Raw genomic sequence first — 26,397 nt, 5'->3', positions numbered from 1 at the left:
GGTGTTAGTAATTGACGGGGTGGCCCAGCTGCCCGGTGCCCAGGTAAGGTACCCCCATTTCGCTCTTAAACAGGATTTACTCTACCGGGTAGATGAAATACGGGGCGTGGGGGTGGAGCAGTTGGTGGTGCCCCAGCCGTATCGCCGGCGGGTCCTCGACTTGGCTCATAAACATCTGATGAGTGGCCACCTAGGGGTCAAGAAAACGCAGGAGCGAATATTGCAAAGGTTCTATTGGCCCGGGGTCTTTGGGGAGGTAAAACGGTTCTGCGAAACCTGCCCGGAGTGTCAGCTTACCGCACCACTGGTCCACTTTCGCAGTCCGTTGGTGCCGTTACCCATTATAGAAGTCCCTTTTGAACGGATAGGGATGGATCTGGTGGGGCCCCTCGTAAAGTCTGCTCGAGGGCACCAACACATCCTAGTGATCGTTGACTATGCCACCCGGTATCCAGAGGCGATACCTCTCAGACATACTGCGGCGAAGCTTATAGCTCGGGAGTTGTTTTCTGTGTTCTGCCGGGTGGGGTTGCCCAAGGAGATCCTTACGGATCAGGGGACCCCATTCATGTCTAAAGTGACCAAAGAACTATGCCGGCTACTCCAGATCAAGCAGTTGCGTACGTCTGTGTATCATCCTCAGACGGATGGGTTAGTAGAACGATTCAATAAAACCCTGAAAACCATGCTAAAAAGGGTGATCTCCAAAGACGGGAAGGACTGGGATATGATGCTTCCCTATTTGATGTTTGCCATCCGAGAGGTGCCACAGGCATCCACGGGGTTTTCGCCTTTTGAATTGTTATACGGGAGACATCCCCGGGGATTGTTGGACCTGGCAAAGGAAACATGGGAGCAAGAGCCCACCCCCCATAAAAGTGTGATTGAACACATTTTAGGAATGCAGAACCGCATAAGCGCGGTCATGCCAATTGTGAAGGAGCATTTACAGGAGGCTCAGGCCGCGCAAAGCGGCCGCTATAATAGACAAGCCACCGTGCGGACCTTTAAACCCGGGGATCGGGTGTTGGTATTAATCCCCACGGCGGAGAGTAAATTCCTGGCTCAGTGGCAAGGCCCCTACGAGATAAAGGAAAAAGTCGGGGTGGTCAACTATAAAGTATTGCAGCCCGGTAGGCGGAAACCTGAACAAATATACCATGTCAACCTATTAAAACCGTGGCAGGAACGGGAAAGCCTGATGGTTGAGTTTCCCCCATCTCCCTCCTCTTCGGGTCGTTCACTCCCGGCTTCAGCGACCTCCGGAGAGGACGAACCGGAAGTAAGGATCGGAGAAGCCCTCACCAAGCAACAGAGGCGAGAGGCCAGACGGCTGGTTCAGCAGAACCCCGATGTCTTCTCCGAGTTGCCGGGTAGGACCAGTCTGATACGACATGACATTGTCACCGAGCCCCACCTGAAGGTACGCCTGAAGTCATACCGCGTGCCGGAGGCTCGAAGACAAGCCATATCAGAAGAAGTGAAGACAATGCTACGCCTGGGGGTCATCGAAAAATCCCGGAGTGAATGGGCTAGTCCCATTGTCCTAATACCAAAACCCGATGGCTCCTTAAGGTTCTGCAATGACTTCCGGAGATTGAACGAAATATCCAAGTTCGATCTCTACCCCATGCCCCGGGTGGATGAGCTGATTGATAGGCTGGGACAGGCGCGATATTTTACCACGCTCGACCTGACCAAGGGGTACTGGCAGGTGCCACTGACGGAGTCCACCAAGGAGAAAACCGCTTTTGTTACGCCGGAGGGTCTCTTCCACTATGTTGTCTTGCCTTTTGGGTTACATGGCGCTCCGGCCACGTTCCAGAGGTTGATGGACTTAGTGCTGGAACCCCACCAGGCGTATGCATCAGCGTACCTTGATGACATCATTATTTACAGCCCCGATTGGCAGGCCCACTTGGAACAGGTACAAGCGGTGGTGGACGCGCTCCGAACAGCCGGATTGACAGCCAATCCCAAGAAATGTGCGTTGGGACTCACGGAAGCCCGCTACTTGGGCTACGTGATAGGCCAAGGAGTGATAAAGCCCCAAATTAACAAGGTTGAGGCGATCCAGAAGTGGCCTAGACCCCTGACCACAAAGCAGGTTAGGGCCTTCCTGGGTATCGTGGGGTACTACAGGAGGTTTGTAAGAGATTTTGCGGGACTATCAGCCCCCTTGACGGACCTTCTCAAAGGCAAGAAGTCCGTCATGGTGCGCTGGACTCCGCAGGCCGAGGACTCCTTCCGGGCCCTGAAGGGGGTCCTGTGCGGACAACCCGTTCTGGTCAACCCTGATTTCCGGAAGGAGTTCATAGTACAGACTGACGCCTCTGAGGTCGGCCTGGGGGCAGTGCTGTCTCAGGTGGTTCAGGGGGAGGAACACCCCGTCACCTTCTTGAGTAGGAAGCTCACCCCTCCCGAGCGGAATTATAGCGTAGTGGAGAAGGAGTGCCTGGCGATTAAATGGGCCTTGGAGTCCCTACGCTATTACCTGCTGGGATGGCAGTTTCGCTTGGTGACTGATCACTCTCCGCTGGTCTGGATGAGGTCCGCCAAGGAACGGAATGCCCGGGTTACCCGGTGGTTCCTTTCTCTGCAGAACTTCCGGTTTACGGTTGAACACCGGGCCGGTAGGTTGCAGGTCAACGCCGATGCCTTGTCCCGCGGCCCGTGTTTGATGGCGGGAGTTCAACCCCGCACGCTTGAACTGAGGGGGGGGGTATGTGAGACTGTGACCGGGGTTATCTATGACGGCCGGTATGTCTCGCCCCGGTTGTGCTCACTCCATGATAGAAAGTGGATCCACTCTAGGGTTAATGCTGTTTCCCTACAGGCTGAAGGAAGGGTTAAATGGAAACAGGAACGAGGGGCAGGTGTGCCGGGTGTGAGGGAGTGATCACAACTCCCTGAGTCTCTGCTGGAGAGACATGTATATTGCTGTGGATTTTTTTGTTTGGACATTAAACACCGTGTGCTGTGAACCTATATGCCTGGATCCCGTGTCTTCTGCTGCGCAGCCGACCGCGCTACCTCACAATATATATATATTATATATATATATATATACCAAATAACATTTGTGCAGTCTATGAATTCATTCTAAGAAATAGAATTGCCTCCATCAGATCCTCCTTCATACATGACCTCAAATCTGACCTAATAATTTTAAGGCTAGAGAACAACCTCTCTACACTAACTTGGGTTGGAGGAAAAGCCATAACTACATAGGCAACATCTCTAACAATTCCTGGGTATAAAGGAATTGCCTCATGCACAGTCAGTTTTGATGAACGGTTGAATTTTTCTATTTCTTTGAGAGCAAGTGAAAAATGTTGCTGAAATATGTTCAATCTGCTTGTTATAGTAGACAGAGTGAAATCTTTTTCCTTACGGCAACGCTTTGTCTGCTCCATGTCATCCAGCTACTTGTCAAAGTTAAACTCCTCATCTGATGAGGATGAAGATATGGCAGCAGTAGCACTGTCAGGACCCAAGTCCTCTTGCGCCTGGCAGTCCTGTAGGCCGCTCATCCTAACTGCTACCTCAGTCAGAACTTCTTTTCCTTTAGTACGTTTGTCATGATGTATGTAGTTTTCTCCATCCCATATTTTTGTATAAGATGCCATGTGATGTATTTTACCTTCTCACTGTATTTGCTGTAATACTATGTCTTGGGATGTAAGTGACTATACCTTTTCCCAGCCTGTATCATCTTGCACTCAGGCTTCAGCAGTAGCTATTGTCATTGATTTGGTGGGGGTTGCATATATATTGTTCTTCTCAGCATGGGACTTCTCCAACCACAACTTGGTAAACAGAACAGAGCCAGCAGTCTAAAGTCCATTCATGCATCAAATGGCCAGGGGGAGGTGTGCCCAACTAAGGGGCTGATCCCAGGAGAGAAGAACATGTTAGTTCAGTTAGTTGGAGCTCGGCTGGAGAAGGACTAGGATCCATAGTTGAGGCTGGATCCTGGGGTCTGTGTGTGTGGACTGTTACAGACTGGAGATCCGCGGCCACGTGGGATTGTGTCGAACTCTTTGGACTACTGTAAAGACGATTGCTTTGTTATCCGGTCCGAGGATTGTTGGGAAGGGCCCCCGAATCTGTTTTACGTGGACTTATCGTGTGCTGTTTCAGTGTTCTTGTGAATAAACCTGTTGGATCGTCCCTCGGCCTCGTCCATCCTTTGCTCTGTTGTACACCCCGTCACAAACTGGTTGGCAGCGCTGGGATCAGAGCAGAAGGAATGGAGGACAATGGCTCAACATCAGGAACCAGCACTGCAGAGTACAAGACCTGGACTTTGGGGAGCCTGCAATCAAAGGCCCGTGAAGTAGGAGTTCATTTCAAAGGACTCTCCAAGGAGCAGCTGATTGACGCGCTAGAAGGAGTCTGCTCGCAAAATGACGTGGAGGAAGGATCCTCACAGCAAACGGAAGAAAGACGGGAGCTGGAGGTAAATACCCAAAAAAGTCAATGGATTGTGTGGTATGAGGAGGAGATGGCATTGCTTGGAGATGAGGCCACCATAGAAGATAAGAGGGAGGCTATTCGCAGAGCTCAAGAGAGGGCATTTCTGGAGAGGAGATTTGCTGTGGAAGCAGCTAGAGGCTCCAGACAAACTGTAACCACAGCACCCACTATGAGGGAATTCTCCAGAGTGTCCCGCAAGGACTTTAAGCCATTTAATGAAGCTGCAGGTGACATTGAGGGCTTCTTTCAGGACTTTGAGCATCAGTGCCGATTAATGGAAGTCCCAGAAAGAGAGCGAGTCAGACACCTGGTGGGCCTCTTGGAGGGTGGAGCTGCCGACGCCTATAGAGCTATGGACCCTGAGTGGAATTGTGAGTATGGGGAGATAAAACAGACCATTCTGGAACATTATGCCGTGACCCCAGATACTTATAGGACTAAGTTCCGTACATTAGCCTGTGATGGAGAAGTGTCTTTCAAGATGTTTGCCCACAGACTGAAACAAGTATGCCATCGCTGGCTGGAGGGAGAGGGAGCCTTAACTTGGGAGACCTTCCTCCAGGTCATCCTGAAAGAGCAGTTCTATGCCAGGTGCCCTGCGGAAATCAGAGAATGGGTGCGTGAGAGAAAGCCGTCAACTGTGGAACAAGCTGCTGCTCTAGCTGATGAGGTGCTCACTATCAAGCCTCAGTGGAGGGTTCTGTTGGAGGATGGAGAGACGCCTAACAGCTCCACAACACCAGATGCCCCCAGTTATTCTGTCCCCATTGTTCCCCGTTCCTCTAAGCCACCACATGTTGATACCCGTGTGAATGTGCCTCCAGTTGCTTCTACTGCACTTTCTGGAATACGCCGGGGAGAGGAAGTAACAGAGCGCAGGTGTTATGTTTGTAGGCATCCCGGGCATTTGCAGGCCTCATGCCCAGTCAGCCCATGGAGGAATCATCCTCAAACCCCTACAGCACCTTCAGGTGGGAGCCGGCCTCCAAGTTCCCCTACCCCTTACCCAAGAGGACGCCTTGGATGGAGGGAGACCCAGCTCAGATGCTATCAATGTGGACAGCCAGGGCATCGGCAAGTCTCCTGCCCAGCTGTTCAAATGAGGACTGATCCTGCACCCAATCGGATTGTTAATTATTTACAGCCCAGTGCCATGGAGGAAGATGTGGCACCGCTAAGTGAGGACTGGCCTAGTGACTCAGCCCCCCATGTTGCACCACCAGGAGTTTACGGGGTGCGACCCGCAGTTATGACGACTTCTGCTCATCGAGGTAAGCACTTGCAGGAGGTTGTGCTGGATGGACAGAGACTTGTTGGATTTTGTGACTCGGGTGCTTTCCTCACACTGGCTGATCCCCGAGTGGTTCGGCCTGAGGCAATCCATAGAGGACCTGGGATTGTCATTGAACTGGCTGGTGGACAATGGAGGACTATTCCCACAGCCACTGTGGATCTGAACTTTGGTTTTGGGGTCAGGCGATGTGTGGTTGGGGTGATGGGTGGTCTGCCTGCAGCTGTTCTCCTGGGCAATGATGTGGGAGAGCTAAGATGCCAATTCGTGGCTGCATGAAGCCACATGTAAGTAACGCTCTGCCTGTGTGTACTTAACCAGTGACCTGTAGAGGTCCCTAGTACGTACACAAGTTGGGAGGGGGAGGGATTGTCATGATGTATGTAGTTTTCTCCATCCCATATTTTTGTATAAGATGCCATGTGATGTATTTTACCTTCTCACTGTATTTGCTGTAATACTATGTCTTGGGATGTAAGTGACTATACCTTTTCCCAGCCTGTATCATCTTGCACTCAGGCTTCAGCAGTAGCTATTGTCATTGATTTGGTGGGGGTTGCATATATATTGTTCTTCTCAGCATGGGACTTCTCCAACCACAACTTGGTAAACAGAACAGAGCCAGCATTCTAAAGCCCATTCATGCATCAAATGGCCAGGGGAAGGTGTGCCCAACTAAGGGGCTGATCCCAGGAGAGAAGAACATGTTAGTTCAGTTAGTTGGAGCTCGGCTGGAGAAGTGTCGCGGGCGGGGAGGAGGGTGTCAGCACACCGCGCTCACCCCTTCTGCTCGGGTCCGGCAGTTGCTCCTGGTGGCTCGAGCTGCGGGCCGGATCCCGGGGTGTCTCGAGCGACACTCCTCGCCCGTGAGTGAAAGAGGGGGTGTTTGTTGGGATTATAGTTCGTGACGCCACGCCACCACCGCTGCTCAGTGTGGGGGTCCCGGGGATGGTGATTGGAGCAGCCAGGTGTTGTGTTGCCCCTCCGTGGGTAGGGGTTGGTGATCCCGGGGCCCGGTGAAGAGATGTGAAGTGTAGGGCCTGGAGGGCGCAGGGACGCGGGGGCAGCGCTGTGCCTTGCGGCACTGTGGTACTCACTCAGCCTGAGACACGGACACAGTTTGTACGGTAAACCAACGGCTGGTAGGACGGTCCCACAGACGGCTGCACCTGCACTCCCGGTAGGTGACGGTGACGTCTCACTTCCTTGCACCTGTTTGACTGATGGTAGCGGTGGATTCCCTCCGGTTACCCGCTCCCCGACTGCAATCTGGGCCGGAGGAGCTCTACACTTTGCCCGCAGGCGCTGGCCCTGGGGAAACTGGTGCCTTGGCGGTGGCGGTGTCTCCCCGGTAATGGTCGGGCTGTTGCCGTCAATCGGGACTTTGTTGCTGGGGGATCTGCGTCCCCTTCACTGACGGATTCGGCAAATTGGGCGACTCCTAGCCTTGCCGGGGTCCGAGAGGCCCCTGCCCTGGTGCTGACTGTCCTTCGGAACACTGCTCCAGACCACCGGGCACACAGCCAACGGGGTCCTTCCAGGAACTTCCAAACGGTCCCCCTCCGGACAGTCACCGCCGTCGCTGACCTTGCTGTTCTAGCCCTACACACAGCTGGGCTCTCAGGCTCTGCGCACTCTCTGCGCTCTCTCCACTTCTTGCTTTCCTCCTGTTTCACTTCTCTTACTTTCACTTGCTGTTTACTTAAGCTCGTCCCTGAGCTGACTGCACTCTTGCCCTACCCGGGCTTAACTGCTCTTCACTCAAGCTCCTCCTGAGCTAATCTGCCTGGTAACTTCCTGCCTCCAGAGTTGTGAGCTCCTTGGTGGGCGGAGCCAACCGCCTGGCCCACCCCCTGGTGTGCATCAACAAACTCTTGGAGGAAGGCAACAAGGATTTCTGGTTAGCAGGTGTGCCTACCTGGAGTGTGGGGTGTAGTGGTGTTGTTATCTGTGTCCCCTGGCTTGCCCAGGGCGACACATTCCCCCTTAGCAAAATGCAGACCGTCCGCGGGCTGCCGTCCTACACCGGTTTTATTTTTCTGTAAAAAGGGGATAACAGGGTTAACAAACATGCATGACATTTTTTAATCAACTCTTCCCAAGACGGGAGGCACATTTTACTTTTAACGTTTCAACGGTGTACGGTCACGGTTTCCGCTCTCTCCCACCCAAGCAACCTGGCCCTGATGCTGCCCCTAAAACCCAGGCAGCACCCCTTGACCCACAGTCCAGCACAAGTCACCCGAGCGGGATCTGTCCTTCCCTCCAGAGGGTAGCCACCGGTCCCTTTGGTGGCTGGGCCCTGGCCTGCTCTGCTCAGGGCCCTCCCTCCAACCTGCCTCTCCGGAGGCGGCCTGCGGAAACGGTAACGGTACCCAACATATTTACAAGCCACTAACGTTTGTGGTTGCCCTGCAGAGTTCACGGGCTTGTCCATGGCTAGTTCCCATGCATTTTTTTAAACTTTAAACGGTCCCCACGGGGACAACGGTGCCGGCTCCAGCCGGTTGCAAATCAACAAAATAAATCAGGTGACTTCTCGGGTAATCATTTTCATCATCTTTGGCAAAACTTTTCAACTTTTAACTTTTTTTTTTTTTTTCAAACAAACTCACAACACTCTTTTACATTTGCGGGCCCCTCTTACTCATAGAACGGTCTCCCTGTACCTAAGTGGGGGTCTACCTAGGTTGGAACGGGTGGACCTCCGGGGCCCGGTGTCAGTGGTGCTAGACAGTGGGGTAGAGGGAACAATCGGTTCCTCCTCCCTGCTAGAGTGTGGGGCAGGCGGAGGTGCAGGGGGGCTGGGTACAGGTTCATCCCTGGGCACTGGCACTGGTTCTGGCTCACGGTTAACCGCTTCCACTACTTCTTCATCCACGGGTTGTGGGAACAGTATCACTGGAAGTATCACCGCGCCGTTCTGTGTAGGCCAGTTTGCTGGGAAGTCACCCATGACAGTGTGGATTACCTCTGCTGCCTTTTCCACCGGTGGAGGAATCGGTACTTCAGCCTCTGCTTTCAACGCTGGGGGGCATTTTTTTAGATGGTCCCGAGAAACTGTGGCCAGGGTGCCCCCTTGGTCACGACTGATCTGGTAGGTCTTCCCATTGTCCCACTCGGTGGGTTGTACGACATAAGGGACTTGCTCCCACTGATCATCCAGTTTGTGGGCTTTTCTCTTCCGTTTCAGCACCACATCTCCTGGCTGGAAAGGACCTGCAGGCGCCTTCTGGTTGAACCGGTGCTCTTGCTGTTCTCGACTTCGACTGAGGTTTTTCTCTACATACTCCTGGATTTGCCGGTACTGGGCCCTCCTCCGACTTTCCCACTCTGCCGTTGAAGGGAGTGCTTCCGGAGCCTCCAACCCCATCTCCAGATCCACCGGTAGGCGGCCAGGCCGGGCCCTCATCAGATACGCTGGGGTGCACTTCGTCGAGCTGGATGGGATATTATTGTACATGTCGACCAAGTCGGGTAACTTTTCCGGCCACATGTTCCGTTCTTCCAGCGGTAGCGTCTTGAGGAGCCCCAGGACCAAGTGATTCATTTTCTCGCACATGCCGTTGGTCTGGGCGTGGTACGGAGTGGTCCGGATCTTCTTGCAGCCGTACAACTGGCAGAATTCGTGAAACACTTCTGCTTCAAAAGCCGGGCCTTGGTCAGTCAGCACCTTCTCGGGGTACCCATGGGGTCGGCAGAAGTAGGCCTGGAACGCTCGGGCAGCGGTTCGACCAGTCAGGTCCTTAACGGGGACTACCACCATAAATCTTTAGTAGTGGTCTACCATGGTCAATGCGTAGGTGTACCCACTTCGGCTAGGGGTGAGTTTGACATGGTCCAGGGCGACCAGCTCCAGCGGCTGATGGGTGACTATGGGATGTAACGGTGCCCTCTGGCTAGTCTCGTCCTTTCTCCTCAGTGTACAAGGACCGCACTCTCGGCACCAGGCTTCCACCGATTCACGCATCCCACTCCAATAGAACCGCTCCCTCAACAGCATCTCCAGCTTCTTCCACCCGAAGTGGCCAGCACCATCATGGTATGCCCGCAGGACAGTAGCAACCTCGGCCTGAGGCACGATCAACTGGCATATTTTCTCATGGGTCTTTGGGTTGACCAGCTCACGGTACAGCCTCCCTTGGTGTAGGTAGAGCCGTTTCCGTTCTTTCCACAAGCGTTGGGCTTCGGCTGGAGCGGCAGGGTCTATTCCCATAGCACCCTGTTCCACCAGGGCCTTGACAAGGCGGACAGCCGGCGCTTGGTCCTGGGCGTCCTGCCACTCTTGACTGGGCCGCGGGTCCAGATCCACCCGTTGCTGACATACTTGCACTCTCTCAGTAGGCGGCTGGTGAAACGCAGGCAACTCAATCTCCTCGAGGTCGTCATCCTCACACCCCTCTTCCGACAAATGGGGCATCCGGGAGAGTGCATCTGCATTGATGTTGACACGACCAGCTCGGTACTTTATGGTGAAATCATAGTTGGCTAACCGGGCTACCCACCGCTGCTCCAGCGCGCCCAACTTGGCCGTGTTCAGGTGAGTTAGCGGATTGTTGTCCGTAAACGCGGTGAATTTTGCCGCCGCCAGGTAGTGGCGGAACCGCTCTGTGATAGCCCACACCAACGCCAATAGCTCGAGCTTGAAGGAGCTATAGTTCTCAGGGTTCCTTTCGGTCGGCCGGAGTTTTCGGCTGGCGTAGGCAATCACCTTCTCCTTTCCATCCTGGACCTGGGACAAGACCGCTCCCAGCCCCACGTTACTGGCGTCCGTGTGGAGGATAAACGGGCGCCCATAGTCCGGGTACGCCAAGACCTCTTCTCCGGTCAAGGCCGCCTTCAACTGGCCAAAAGACTCCTCCTGCTTGTCCTCCCACAACAGTGGGGCTCCAATGGGTCTACCGCCCTTGGTCTGTCCCACGAGGAGATCTTGCATGGGGGCAGCCATCTTCGTGTACCCCTTTATAAAGCGCCGATAGTACCCCACCAGACCCAGGAACTGCCTTACTTCCCTCACTGTGGTTGGTTTCGGCCAGCTCTGAATGGCAGTGATCTTCTCAGGGTCGGGGGCGACGCCATCCGCACTCACCACATGTCCCAGATACTGCACCCTGGGTTTCAGCAGATGGCACTTCGAGGGCTTCAACTTCATCCCGAACTTGGCAAGGGACGCGAACACCTCGGCCAGGTGTTCCAGATGGGCCTCATACGTCTGGGAATAAACAATCACATCATCCAAATACAGCAGGACGGTCTCGAAGTTTAAATGTCCCAGACAGCATTCCATCAACCGTTGGAAGGTCCAGGGGGCATTGCACAGCCCAAACGGCATGCTATTGAATTCGCAGAGCCCCATCGGGGTGGTGAAGGCGGTCTTCTCCCGGTCCTCGGGGGCCACGGCCACTTGCCAGTATCCGCTGGTGAGGTCAAGGGTCGAGAAGTAGTTTGCAGTTCTCAGTGCAGCCAAAGATTCTTCAATACGAGGCAATGGATATGCATCCTTATGGGTTATCTGGTTGATCTTCCGGTAGTCCACACACATCCGCATGGTACCATCCTTCTTCTTGACCAGTACCAACGGAGCGGCCCAGGGACTACAACTGTCCCGAATAACCCCTGCCTCCTTCATATTCTTCAACATATCTTTGGCACACTGGTAATGTGCAGGGGGAATAGGTCTATACCTCTCTTTGATAGGGGGATGTTCACCTGTGGAAATGTGGTGTTGGACCCCCCTGATCTGCCCAAAGTCTAGGGGGTGCTTACTGAAAACCTGCTCGTATTCCTGCACTACCCTGTGTACCCCTGCCCTGTGATGTGTAGGGGTATCATCAGTGCCCACATGTAGCTGTTGGTGCCACTCCTTGGTGTCCCCCTGGGTTGGGGAAGTGCTGGTGGTAGGTGGGAGTGTGGATGGACGGGCTTCCTGGATAGTGTGAGGGTCTAGGGTGAGCAGTTTGGCAATGGTGGCATACCGGGGAAGCCTGACCTCCTCTTCCCCACAGTTTAACACTCTCACAGGCACTCTCCCTTTCTTCACATCTACCACCCCTCGGGCGGCCACTACAGTGGGCCAGTGCTCAGAAGGCATGGGCTCCATCATTGCAGGGTAGTCACGCCCCTGAGGCCCTACTGCTGCCCTACACCAGATCATCATCTCACTTCTAGGGGGCACAGTCAATGGAGCAACATCCATCACTCGCACTCCACCAATCTCCCCTCCGGTTGAGCTTACATGCTGGCGGTACATCAGGGCGCGGATCTCACGTTGCACAGCCCTCTGCCGGCTCCCCGCCGCCGTGGCGGCTAGCTGCTGCAAAAGGTTCAGCACATCAGCCATGCAGTGTTCCATCACATTGGTCCCCAACACTATTTTCGGGTTATGATCACTAGGCTCATTCATGATCACAATCATACCCTGGTGTTGCAGTTCAGCTTGCCCCACTGTCATAGCCACCTCTTTATACCCCACCTGGGTCAATGGAAGTCCATTAGCGGCAATCAAATTTATACTATTGTCTGGAGGCGCTAGCTCGTCTGTGGCCCAATATCGCTGATACAATGTGTACGGTATGGTAGTTACCTGTGATCCAGTGTCCAAGAGAGCCATCACGGGTATGCCGTCCACAGCCACAGGGATGATAGGGCCGGCCCCGACGTATCGGTCTCGCCAGTCCGGGGGGCCACGGTGTTCTACTCCTGAGGATTGGCCCGGGGCCCCAGGGGTTGCTCGTTTAACGGGCACTGTCGGTAAACATGGCCCGGCTTACGGCACTTGTAGCAGATTGGAGGTCTGCTCCGCGGGTTGTTAGCGCTTCTCTGCTGCATCCAGGGAACATCTTCGGGACTGTCAGCAAGCTGTATCTGCGCTGGGGGCCGAGATCTGGTCAGAGGTTGTAGTGCAGCAAGGATTTTGGCAAGGTCTCCATCCAGGCGACGGACCTGGGCTGCCAGTTCTTCCACTGTGCTGCTCGAGGCTGCAGGTAGTAAGGAGGTTGGTTTGGCTGGGGCCGCCACAACAGGAGCTGTCTCGACGGGCCACGGGACGGGTTCCAGAACTTCAGCAGCTGGGGGCTGTAGTGCTTTGATAGCTCGCTCCTTTAACACAGCAAAGTCCACATCAGGGTGTTCCAGAGCCCACAGCCGGAGTTGTTTACGATCCTCAGGGGACCTCATCCCCTGCGCGAATTGCTCCACTAACATCTTGTTGCTATCCGCCTCATTAATAGAGTTCACCCGCTTTAGCGTGCGGAGGGCGGTCTGCAGACGTAGAGCATAGTCCCGAATGCTATCCCCAGCTCGCTGCCGGCACTGGTAAAACTGCATCCTCAGCTCAGCTTCAGTCCGGGTCTCGAAGGCAGTCTGTAGCTTCTCAAAGATGGTGGCTACAGAGAGCCGGTCCCCCTCGGCCCAGGTCTCCGCTTCCTGCTCCGCCGCACCGGTTAACTGGCCTAGCACTATCGCTGCACGTTGCTTATCAGTCAGGGGGTACAGCTCTAGCAACGGGTTAAGCTTTTTCCGGAAGGCCTGCAAGGCATCCGGTTTCCCGTCATACTGCGGTAGCCAGGCAGCTCCGGGTGCATAGGGCAAGGAAAACGGCATGACCTGAGCAAGCGCGGGGGCCGCGGCACCTCCCGCCAGTACGGCCGGGACCTGGGCAGGCCCATTCCCATCCGCGGGTGCCGCTGCGGCTGCGACCACCGCTCTTCCAGCGGCTCCGTCGGGCGCAGACATCTTGTTTCCGTCCCCCTTAGCTCTTTCCGGCCCCTCCTCTCTCGGGGCGGGGTTTTGGCCTTCGCGCCTCTACTGCTCGAGAAGACGCTCGAGCGGGAACTTTTCGCGCCAAAGATGGCGGCTTCTGAAATTTTTCTGCCGGATACCTCCGGCGGTAACAAGGCGCACCTCTACCAGACGGCAGAGCGGTAAGATCCTGTTCGTGACGCCAAGTTGTAGCGGGCGGGGAGGAGGGTGTCAGCACACCGCGCTCACCCCTTCTGCTCGGGTCCGGCAGTTGCTCCTGGTGGCTCGAGCTGCGGGCCGGATCCCGGGGTGTCTCGAGCGACACTCCTCGCCCGTGAGTGAAAGGGGGGGTGTTTGTTGGGATTATAGTTCGTGACGCCACCCACGGTTGTGGTGATAGCACCACCGCTGCTCAGTGTGGGGGTCCCGGGGATGGTGATTGGAGCAGCCAGGTGTTGTGTTGCCCCTCCGTGGGTAGGGGTTGGTGATCCCGGGGCCCGGTGAAGAGATGTGAAGTGTAGGGCCTGGAGGGCGCAGGGACGCGGGGGCAGCGCTGTGCCTTGCGGCACTGTGGTACTCACTCAGCCTGAGACACGGACACAGTTTGTACGGTAAACCAACGGCTGGTAGGACGGTCCCACAGACGGCTGCACCTGCACTCCCGGTAGGTGACGGTGACGTCTCTCTTCCTTGCACCTGTTTGACTGATGGTAGCGGTGGATTCCCTCCGGTTACCCGCTCCCCGACTGCAATCTGGGCCGGAGGAGCTCTACACTTTGCCCGCAGGCGCTGGCCCTGGGGAAACTGGTGCCTTGGCGGTGGCGGTGTCTCCCCGGTAATGGTCGGGCTGTTGCCGTCAATCGGGACTTTGTTGCTGGGGGATCTGCGTCCCCTTCACTGACGGATTCGGCAAATTGGGCGACTCCTAGCCTTGCCGGGGTCCGAGAGGCCCCTGCCCTGGTGCTGACTGTCCTTCGGAACACTGCTCCAGACCACCGGGCACACAGCCAACGGGGTCCTTCCAGGAACTTCCAAACGGTCCCCCTCCGGACAGTCACCGCCGTCGCTGACCTTGCTGTTCTAGCCCTACACACAGCTGGGCTCTCAGGCTCTGCGCACTCTCTGCGCTCTCTCCACTTCTTGCTTTCCTCCTGTTTCACTTCTCTTACTTTCACTTGCTGTTTACTTAAGCTCGTCCCTGAGCTGACTGCACTCTTGCCCTACCCGGGCTTAACTGCTCTTCACTCAAGCTCCTCCTGAGCTAATCTGCCTGGTAACTTCCTGCCTCCAGAGTTGTGAGCTCCTTGGTGGGCGGAGCCAACCGCCTGGCCCACCCCCTGGTGTGCATCAACAAACTCTTGGAGGAAGGCAACAAGGATTTCTGGTTAGCAGGTGTGCCTACCTGGAGTGTGGGGTGTAGTGGTGTTGTTATCTGTGTCCCCTGGCTTGCCCAGGGCGACACAGAAGGACTAGGATCCATAGTTGAGGCTGGATCCTGGGGTCTGTGTGTGTGGACTGTTACAGACTGGAGATCCGCGGCCACGTGGGATTGTGTCGAACTCTTTGGACTACTGTAAAGACGATTGCTTTGTTATCCGGTCCGAGGATTGTTGGGAAGGGCCCCCGAATCTGTTTTACGTGGACTTATCGTGTGCTGTTTCAGTGTTCTTGTGAATAAACCTGTTGGATCGTCCCTCGGCCTCGTCCATCCTTTGCTCTGTTGTACACCCCGTCACAACGTTGATCATCAAGCAGTGTATGATGACTTGGGTCCTCATAATCAGCTGCCAGAAGAATTTTATTTTCCAATAGCTGTGTCTCTCTCCATTTCATTGAAGCAGAAATGCCATCTGCGATTAAACCTTCTCTTTGGTACAGGCAAAATTGCAAGTTCTTCCACTCCCTTATGAAAATGACAGGAGTTAAATCCTCAGCTTGTAATTTTTTAGTCACGATAAATGGGTAATTAAGCAATTCCTTCAATTCAGCCACCCCTGTCCATTGACCTTCATTTAGGATTACCTGAGGGTTCGCCATATCTATAAGAAACTGTTTTAGTTCAAGCAATCGCTCAATCATTAAATAAGTGCTGCCCCACCGAGTGGCTTGATCGGCAATTGCCCCTTTCCCAGCACGTCTCTTCAAGATGGAATCAATTTTAGGGGTTCTGGTGGCAATAACCAATTTCCTCACTTTTCCAATCAGATTTCCAGCATGTCCCTCTTGCAGACTCTCTCTTATTGTCAGCTGCAGCGTGTGCAAAACACACACTGTGATGAATATGAAAGTCTTTTGAAGCAGCTTCAACAAGATCATCTAATTCTAAAGTATCATTTTGCTGTTCTTCTGTTGTAATATCTGTTTATTCCTCAGTTACATGAACAGCACTGTGGCTCCATCTCACACATACTGAATACTAAATCTTCTTCTAGCTGTTGTTCATTACTCTCATTCATCAGTTTAATTGTACTTATCATGTTTGAAGCATTGTACGTTATTTTTGCTAATCTGCTTTTGCTATTGAAAGCATTATTTATGAGCTCAAAAACCTTTCAGGTGATGCAGTTTTTTAAAAAGCTGATCTGCTTTTGCAGCTGAAAAACGTATCCTCAAAAAACGCAGCAAAAACCCTGTGTGTAAATGTAGCCTTAGATCAGGAACAGAACAGCCATTTATAGGACATTTCATAACTTTCCCAAATTCCTATGAAAAACTATTCAGCAAATTCTGCATTAAACTACTGTACCCAATTTATTATATATTTTAGGAGTCTGAGTCGGTCCATTTTATACCGACTCCATCAAAATGAACACCGACCCCGACTCCACAGCCCTGGTTTTCACATGTACCGGAGACACACACATGTAGACCCATTAAAATCAATGGGTCTGTGCACACCTGCGTGTTTTCACACGGACTGTGTGTCTTTGTGGAGCATACATGTGTCACGTGGAGCATACCTGTGTCCGTGTGCTCCACATGTAGACTTATCAGTTGTTCTCCGGCAGCACGGGTGTCATACGAAACACGCTCTGATGTGATTAATGTGACATCAGTGTGACAGGTACTGGAGAAAACTTGAGTCTAGGAAATAAAATTATTTTCTATACTCGCCTGTCTCCACCGCTGATGTCTCCAGCACTGCTGTCACTTGCTTCCGACCACCGGTCATTGCACATGCACTGCATCTCGAACCCGGAAGCAGCAGCAGCACCACCGGACACAGCAGCACCATGGACAGGTAAGTATAGAAGTTCATGCTGTCAGTGTGCTATGTGGATGTCGCACGGGTAGCACACTGACAGCACACGCTAAACACGGACACACACAAATACTATTTTGTGGCATAGGACACTGTAAATGGTCCTGTAAATGGTTAGAAAGTAATAGCTTTTGAGAAAAAAAAACATTGCATATGGTTGACATGCACATGCTAAACGAGGCAAAAATCACACGCTCACATAGCACACGAATGACATATGGAATACCAAACAAATTTTACTCATCCAACTTTTCAGGATGAGGAAGGACAGATCTGTTATGCGCCAGTGTGAGTGATCTCGGAACTCACTGCAACACAATTGACTCTAGGGCCTAAGAATCTGGCCTTTGTCTGTCATCTTGGTACACCTATTGGGCTGCCTGTCAGCTTTATATGGACATGCAAAATGCACAATACATACAATGCAGACATTTTCAGTATATTATATGAGCTATTAAGTTTCCATTGTGTAGATCAAGGGGAAGTGAAATATAAACTTAACAAAAAACTCTTTAAAAGAAAAGTTTTCAGTTTTAAAATAAAAAAAACAAACCAAAAAACCAATATTGTATTATCAGTGTTTTTTTCATAAATTTATAAAAAATATTATTGTTAATATGAGTATTTATATTAACATTTTTCAAAATTGCCTTAATTCTTATGAACGTTAACACATTAACCAATATTAATAATGGATAATATATTCTTTTAAAGTTGGAGTCTGAACATTTCACCCAACTCCACCAAAATCAAACTTCCATGACTATGACTCCACAGCTCGCATTGATGTAACTGACCTGATGCACCAAATAAAATCGTATACTCACACCTCGTGGTAGAGACCTTAATAATGTAACCACAAAAACGAAACCTAAAAAAATGCAAAATTGCTTTTTATGTTTTTGCTTTGCTACCCTCCCTACAAAAAAAGATTTATTAATGTATTAACAAGGAAGCAGAGCAAGGAGATAGAGACAGCATTCCAAGGATCGGATTGTCTAAAATCTTGCATATGCGTGCATCGTATTAGCAAGTCCTATCATGGTTTGGATTGTAACCAAAATGTCAGTCAAGCCCAGGGTGGCATTATTAGAGGATATAATGCAGGACTAGTCTAAGGGAAGTGACATCCGCCAGACTAGTTTTGGTTAATTTAAATACAAACTGCAGAATACAGGATGCAGAAGTGCTTTTTTTAAACACAAAATTGTTAGATTTTAACTTTATACGCGATGGTATAATGATCCTCATTTGTAGCTTATCACAGTAATGACCAACAGTTAGTGGACTGGGCCAGTTCACGTTAAATAATAAAGTGGTTAATTTTGGGGCAAGAAAAAGAACTGCTTTATAATGGATCCTCATTTGCAGCTTATCACAGTAAAGCCTTGTGCGCACGCTGCGTATATGCTGCGGATTTTGCCGCGGATTTGCCGCGGAATTGCTACAGAAAATGTGTCTAACATTGCTGCAGTCATTCCCCAGCAGATCCGATGTGTTTGAAAAAATGCTGTGCCACACTGCGTTTTTTTTTATACTCGCGGATTTACCCGCTGAGGAATTAATGAGCATGTCACTTCTCCGCAGGTACCTGCTTTTTTTGCCATAGATAATGGTAAAAAACCGCGGGGACTAACTTGCGGTAAATCCGCGGCAAAAACGCAGGTGCGGTTTTACCACGGGTGCGGGATTCTTTCAGTGGGTCCGTTTTTTTCTTAAGAAAAAGGCACTTTCTAGTGCGCACATAGCCTAATGACTGTCTCCAACAGTTAGTGGACTGGGCCTGTTCACTTTAAATAATAAAGTAGTTAATTTTGGGGCAAGAAAAAAAAAGTAAAACATTTTGGTATCGCCGTGTGTATAGCGAAACATACGGTAGTTTGTTCATCCCACCTTACAAAAATTGATCTAAAAAGCACATGTACCCCAAAATTGTACCAATAGAATGTAAAGCAGGTCATTAGGCAAAAAACAAGCCCTAATACAGTTCATTAAACAAAATAATACAGAACGTTATGGCTTTCAAAATATGATGGTCCCCGAAAATTTGTTTTAAATTTTCTTGTGATTTTAAATTGTGTATTTCTATGATCTTATCAACCCCCAGAATACAATTAACATGTTAATTATACTGCACAATGGACATCTTTTAAAAAAAAAACAAACAAACAAAAAAAACCTGACATTGTTCTGTTAAAGGTGGAACCCCGCCTATGTTAACTTCTTCACCCAAGGACCATTTTCTGTTTTTGCAGTTTTTGTTTTTTCCTCCCCTTCTTCCAAGAGCCATAACTTTTTCGTTTTTCCATCTATATAGCCAAGTGAGGGCATGTTTTTTGTGTTACTAGTTGTACTATTGAATGACACCATTCTGCAACATAGTGTGCTGGAAAACATGCTTACTTTAACAGACTTTTTATTGTGCAGTAAATCTTACCTACACTGCTCAATAATCATCGCTGCGTCAGTGAGCAATGGATACCTCTCTGCACTCAACCAAATTGCAGTGTCAAGGTATGGGAATTTTTCAACAAATATGCTAATCATGCCTTGTGGAATGTTGATACCTTGATCCCTTGTGACTTTCCTGTATGTAGCTTCAAACTGACTACACAAAGACAAAGGCTCATCTTGTATAGTTGGCTTAAGCTTTGTCAGGATTTCTGGAGTAACATCCCAGTTGCCCGTTGCCAGTCTCATCATGAAACGTTCCATTCCTGGGTTCCATTCTCCCTGTTGCCTCGTTCCTCTGATTTTAAGATATGTAGGTAACCACAATGTGAATAACTTATGCAATATTCAGGGACTAAAGAATATTTATTACAATAACCCTCAAAGACATCACATAAACTAAAAGGATCTACATTGGGATCGTATTTCGGGATCTCCTTGTCATCCGGACCCAAGCGTAGTGGCTACCACATCTGTACTCCACTGGTGTTGAAGTGAATTGTAGCAACCGTTCCACCTGTACCCTGGTGTCTGTAGCTCCTGATCTGATACATTGGAGATGCAGGCTCCGATGCCGCTGTCTCTTCCTGTGCAGTTCCCGAAACACAAACCTGTTTCGTGGGCAAGGCTAGCAGGGTATTCATACCATGCCGTGGCAGATTAGAGATGACCTGTTGCAAATCTGCAATGTTTTGTATCTTTGCAGTCAGATCTTCTCTAAAGGGGGCTTTAAACTCTACGATATCGTTAATATTTTATCGTCGGGGTCACGTTGTTAGTGACGCACATCCAGCGTCATTAACGATATCGCAGCGTGTGACACGTACCTGCAACCTTAAGCGACCTCAAAAATGGTGAAAATCGTTCACCATGGAGAATTCGTCCCAAACTCAAAAATCGGTAAGGGTTGTTGTTCGTTGTGGTTCGTCACTCCTGCGGCAGCACACATCGCTGTGTGTGACACCGCAGGAGCGAGGAACGTCTCCTTACCTGCCGCCGGCCACAATGCGGAAGGAAGAGGTGGGCGGGATGTTTACATCACGCTCAGCTCCGCCCCTCCGCCTTGATTGGCCGGCCGCTTAGTGACGTCGCGGTGACGTCGCTGTGATGCCGAACGTCCCTCCCCCTTGAGGGAGGGATTGTTCGGCAGTCACAGCGACGACGACGACCAGGTAAGTGCGTGTGACGCTGCCGTAGCGATAATGTTGGCTGCGGCAGCGATCACACGATTTCGCTTGAACGACGGGGGCGGGTACTTACACGCTCGATATCGCTAGCAATTGCTAGCAATATCGTCCGCGTGTAAAGCCACCTTAAGTGTAGTAACCTGCACATCTGTTGATGCGGGTCTGTTCTTAAACTGATTGAGTGTACAGTCGGGGAAGCTCTCTGTCCATGTCACAATAATAGGTCTCTTTCTCAGAGAGTCTAGATTCCAACACACAGATTTTACCGCTGCTCTCGGCAATACACTGGGCCCATTCTTGCAGCTGTGTTTCAATTGTGTGTGTTTGTTTGGTATTCTCCACACAACAATGGCATTAGAAGCTATCTGACGTGAAAACTTCTTTTGCCTTCTTGTGCTAGCAAGTGTTTCCACATGTTCTAGCTTGCAAATGCTATCCCCAAAGGTGTGCACCAATTTTTGCCAGCATTTGGAGGTGTTTGTTTTGTTTTATGGAAAATGCTTCTACTTATGCATAATTGTGTGTGTGTGTGTGTGTGTGTGTGTGTGTGTGTGTGTGTGTGTGTGTGTGTCTCTGATCCAGCAAGTCGAACCAGAGCATCTCTGTGGATTTGTATGTGATGGGAAGTATGGACTTTTTTGCACCCGTCATTCTTGCGCTGTTGGAAAAAGGTCCTTTTCTCTGGATCACCTTTTTTCCCTACCAGCTGGCCTTTATAGATGAACATGAATGTTGATGCTCTTCGAACGACGTGACACAACGATCTTGCTCAGATTGAAAAACTGAGTCAGCTGTCCCAACTATCAATGGCCTGAACGCACAGAATAACACAACACTGACCTGTGTATCAATGTTATCTTTCCTCATCCCTCTGGCATGTTTAGTTCACAGAGCATGACCACAGATTTTCGCCAAGCAAAACACGAAATACAATTTGGGGGCCTGACTTACCAATATAAAAGTCGACTCGGATAATGTTAAAGCTGGCTGGCTAACATGTTAAAGAGGGTACTTTTATGTTAATGGAGAGCTCCGAATATTAATTATTAATATTAATTATTGTTAGCTTTTACTACTAATACTAAATGACACCTTAACATGTTTTGTTCCTATGTTATATGTAAATGAACGGCGACTACATGAAACAAACCCATATACTTCTAAAGAATATTTATTATACACACCAAAAGTAACGACCACACTAATAAAGGATGCAGTAATAGCATACAATACTAATAATACACAATGAAACCCACAATTTCCTAATAATAATAATAATGATCAAGGTTAATAGTAGTGTTGGGCAAACCCCCCGATGTTCGAATTTGCGTCCGAACACCGAACTGGGACTTTACAGATATGTGAAGGGGCAGGATGCTGTAAAATAAAGAATATAGTTAATAATAAACATTGTCATTATACTTACAGGTCCCGCAATGCGTCCTGCAAACTCTGTCTCCCGCCGCTTCTGCTGCTGAGTCCGATCATCGCTGTGTCCTTCTGGTAACCACCGCTGACCTTCCGTGATGTCCTAGCCATGTGACCAGTCACGTGTGAATGTTGTATTATCTCATTGGATACTGTCTGGTCACATGACTATGACATCATGCAAGATCCTGCAGTGTCAGTGCCTCGGTGCTCGCCGGTACGTGGTGCTTGCAGGAGCATCTCAGTACTCGATATACTCGGCGAGCAACGAATACCGGCGAGATGCTCTGGCACATGCTCTGCTCTACCTCCTTGCATGTTTGCAGCCGCCCCAGAAAATGGCGCTTTCATAGAAGCACCATCTTCTGGCGCTGTATCCAACTATTCCAGTGGCCCTGGTGCCAGGTGGCACACTGGGTAATAAGGGGTTTATACCAGCTTTTTTTTACCAGCTAGTATTAAGCCCGAGAGTCAGGCCAAGTTTGACCCGGCCATTAAGAATCTCCAATAAAGGGTTAAAAAAAAAAAAAAAAGACACCACACAGAGAAAAAAATACTTTATTAGAAATAAATACACAAACACACTTAAGAGACTCCTTCTTTATTACTCCCTCTCACCCCTCCACGATCCTGGTCTTCTGTCTTCTTCAACCGATGCAGCTCTCCTATAACAGAATGCACGGGGGGGGGGGAGAAAGAACGCTGCTGCTCCCCTCGCCGTATAATCCCTTACTATAGCAATGGTGATCTCCGGTCACCTGATTCCCAGTGCCGCTATTCACCGGCTGTGGCATTAGTGTGTGGCAGCCAATCCCTGCATGTGGTCTGACTCTGTAAAGAGCGCCAACATGCAGGGAGGGGGAGCCAAGAATGTGTCCGAGTATCTCTCCGGTATTCATCACTCGCCGAGTATATAGAGTACTGAGATGCTCGGGCGAGCAATGCGTACATGACGTCATAGTCATGTGACCAGTCTGTAGCCAATGGGATAATACAACATTCACACGTGACTGGTCACATGGGTATGACATCACGGAAGGTCCTTTAACTCAGTCCTGGTTACCGGGCGGCACAGCAATGATCGGACAGACATTGAAGTGGCCGGGAGACAGAGTCTGCAGGACGCATCGCGTAACCTGTAAGTATGATCAGAATGTTTTTTAAAAATGTGCTTTTCTTTATATATATATAAAAAACAAAAAAGTTTTATATATATATATATATATATATATATATATATATATATATAACTTTTTTGTTTTTTATTTTTTCAAAATATATATATATATATATATTTATTTTTACAAAGTGAGGTTAAGGTATGGTTTAAAGGGGGTATTGCGAAGTTTTTAGAAATCTGTACTTTTTTTTTTCTTTCTCCACACATAGATTTAGTCATTGTGGACAAAGACTTCTATTTTAACATCATCAGGCCATAATACTTGTTTCCAAAATGCATCAGGCTTGTTTTGATGGTTTTTTTGTATACTTCTGATGCTGAATTTTGTGGTGAGGACGCAGGAGATGTTTTCTTCTTATGACTCTTCCATGAAGACCATATTTGTGCAGGTGAATCTGAACAGTAGAACACTGTACCACAATATCCGAGTCTGCTAAATCTTCCTGAAGGTCTTTTGCAGATAAGCGGGGGTTCTAATTTGCCTCTTTAGCAATGTTACAAGCAGCTGTCACAAAAATTTTGCTTGGTCTTCCATACCTTCACTTGACCTCCACTGTTTTTGGTATCCGTCATTTATTAAATTACAGTTTGTACTAAGGAAAGGGCAACTTTAAAACTCTTTCCTATCTTCTTATAGCCTTCCTCTGCTTTGTGGGTCTGCACCATTTTTTTCATAGTGCTAAGCAGCTGCTTAGAAGAACCCATGGCTTTGGTTTTTAAGCACAAGGTTAGAGGAGTTTATAAAGCTGTGAAATTTGCATCACCTGGCCTATCCTAATGATAGTGAAAAAGCCATAACTCTAAGGGGTACTTTACTCGCTGCGATATCGGGACCGATATCGCTAGCGAGCGTACCCGCCCCCGCCTGTTGTGTGTCACGGGCAAATCACTGCCCGTGGCGCACAACATCGCTAACACCCGTCACACGTACTTACCTGCCTAACAACGTCGCTGTTGCCTGTGAACTGCTTCCTTTCTAAGGGGGCAGTTCGTGCGGCGTCACAGCGACGTCACATGGCAGCCGTCCAATAGCAGAGGAGGGGCGGAGATGAGCGGCTGGAAAATGCCGCCCATCTCCTTCCTTCCTCATTGCAGGTGGACGGAGGTAAGGAGATGTTCGTCACTCCTGCGGTGTCACACATAGCGATGTGTGATGACGCAGGAACGACGAACAACATCGCTACTCACCAGACAACGATATTTGGTGTTTGGACGACCTCTCCAACACCAACGATTTTTACCACTTTTGCGATCGTTGAAGGTCGCTCGTACGTGTCACAGACTGCAATGTGGCTAACGACGCCACATGTGCGTCACAAGCACCGTGACCCCGACGATAAATCATTAGCGATGTCGCAGCGTGTAAAGTACCCCTTACAGGCTAATTATGTTCTGAAATCTTGGTCAAAGTTATCGGAGCACAAAAACTACCAAAGCACACAAACTTTTGTATCTGCCTTTTTTTGCTAATTTTTGAAATGTAACGGATGATATATTTTATTTTTTTTTTTTTTGCCTAAGGAAATGTGTCATCTTTAACTTTAGGCCTTCTAGAGATCATTTCATCTTCAACTTACTTAAATGTTCACAGTAACAGTAATTTGAACCAGGAGTACCCAAAGTTTTGCATGCCACCGTATACCTGCATGGATGGGCAAACATGCAAATATATATCTAAATATATGTACATTTTGGAGCACTTCCCTCTACAGTTTTTTTTGATCATGTTTGCCACTAAAAAATATTGAATAAAAAGTTATCAAAAAGTCATATGTACCATAAATTACTATTAGTGAAAACTAGTTTGTTCTGCAGAAAGCAAGCCCTTTTACAGCCCAGTGTATAGAAAAAAAATAGAAAGATTATGGATCTCAGAATATGAAAACCAAAAATATATATTCTATCTCTATCATAAAGCTAACATATCATAAAGCACTGCCTTTAGCAAAGAATATCTCGCACATACAGCAGCACGCAATGGCTTTTCTTGTTTACAAAATCTAAAGCTGACGGTCTGCCTGTCCTTTAGGCTATGTGCGCACGTTGCGTACTAGCCCTGCAGAAATTTCTGCAGCGATCTGAAGAGCACACAAGCGCTTTAGATCGCTGCAGAAATGTCCGTAGTGAGCGCCGATTCCATGCGCTCTGCCTGCAGCTCCTGCCATAGACAGAGCAGGAGCTGCCGGCAAAGCGCAGGAAAGAAGTGACATGTCACTTCTTTTTGCGCAGCGCTTCGGCAGTAGCCGAAGCGCTGCGCTCTGAGACGCCACGTGCGCACGGCCCCTGCACAATCTCCATAGACTGTGCAGGGGACGCAGGACGCATGCAGTTACACTGCGCTGCAAAGCGCAGCGTAACTGCATGAATTTACGCAACGTGCGCACATAGCCTTAGGCTGTGTGCGCACGTTACGTTTTTTTATGCGTTTACGCAGCGTTTTAAACTGCAGGGTAAATGCATGCTTTGTGCATCCCCAGCAAAGTCTATGAGATTTAAGCAAATTCCATACTCACATTGCTTTTTTAAACGGAGCGTTTTGGATGCCAAAATCAATGTGTTTAAAAAAGCAACATGTCACTTCTTTTGTGCGTTTTGGATGCATTTCCCTCTCTGTCTTTGAGAGAGCAAACATCCAGAACGCATCCAAACTGCATTCAAAATGCATCCAAAATGCAGTGTCAAAATGATGCATTTTATTTGACAACCAGAACACAGACGTGCGCACATACCCTTAACGTACACCTTCATTGAATTACGGTACATTTCACATTGTCTCTATAAACTATAATTATTACATTCTATAGTAAGAAATGGCTGCATGGTTTAGACCTTGTCTCCCTTTTAAATGTAATTAATACAGGGGCTACTCTGTTCATACATTTTTTTTTTTTTTCATTCACAGCTTAGACATTGACTGGTATCATGGTCCTGATTTCCTTTCAACTGAACAAGGGTTTTCAGCTCTTCGCCATACAGGTGAGAAGCTCTTGCCTTAATGTGTTCTGTTTTTTTCATTTTTTTTATATTCTACTCTGATTGCTTCTTTGTGCCTATCTTCCGGAATGTACAGTTTGACAGAATGAAGATTATGTGAGCTGTATTTTTTCAGTTTGTATATCTTCTTGTATAATATACTGTGTGTCCAGAATAATTAGGAAAATAAACGTTTTGCTGGACCATTACTATAGAGAAGAAGGTAATTTTTTCTGAGACAACCTTGATGTAAATGTCCCAAGAACACTTGATACAAAAATACGTGTTTGATATCACATACACGCCCATGACCAAGTTTTGTGTATATCTCAGAGCAAAGTTAAAGATGTAACCAAATTGTAAGTCTCTGTAACCTGAGTAAAGGCTAAGTTCATACAACACTTTT

At 49.3% G+C, this 26,397-nt stretch overlaps 1 protein-coding gene across 1 annotated transcript in view; it reads left to right on the top strand.

Annotated features, from left to right (window-relative positions):
* Positions 1 to 26,397, top strand: part of NTN4 (netrin 4) — a 313,859-nt gene that overhangs the window by 256,247 nt on the left and 31,215 nt on the right. Inside the window, exon 7 of the mRNA XM_075344817.1 lies at positions 25,921 to 25,994. Within this exon, the coding sequence (XP_075200932.1) occupies positions 25,921 to 25,994 (74 nt within the window). The remainder of the gene's footprint in view (positions 1 to 25,920; positions 25,995 to 26,397) is intronic.

This window comes from Anomaloglossus baeobatrachus, chromosome 4 (genome assembly GCF_048569485.1).
Source record: "Anomaloglossus baeobatrachus isolate aAnoBae1 chromosome 4, aAnoBae1.hap1, whole genome shotgun sequence".
In the NCBI taxonomy this organism is placed as follows: Eukaryota; Metazoa; Chordata; class Amphibia; order Anura; family Aromobatidae; genus Anomaloglossus; species Anomaloglossus baeobatrachus.
The sequence above is the reverse complement of the archived record's forward strand: the minus strand, read 5'-3'. Positions and strand labels throughout refer to the sequence as shown.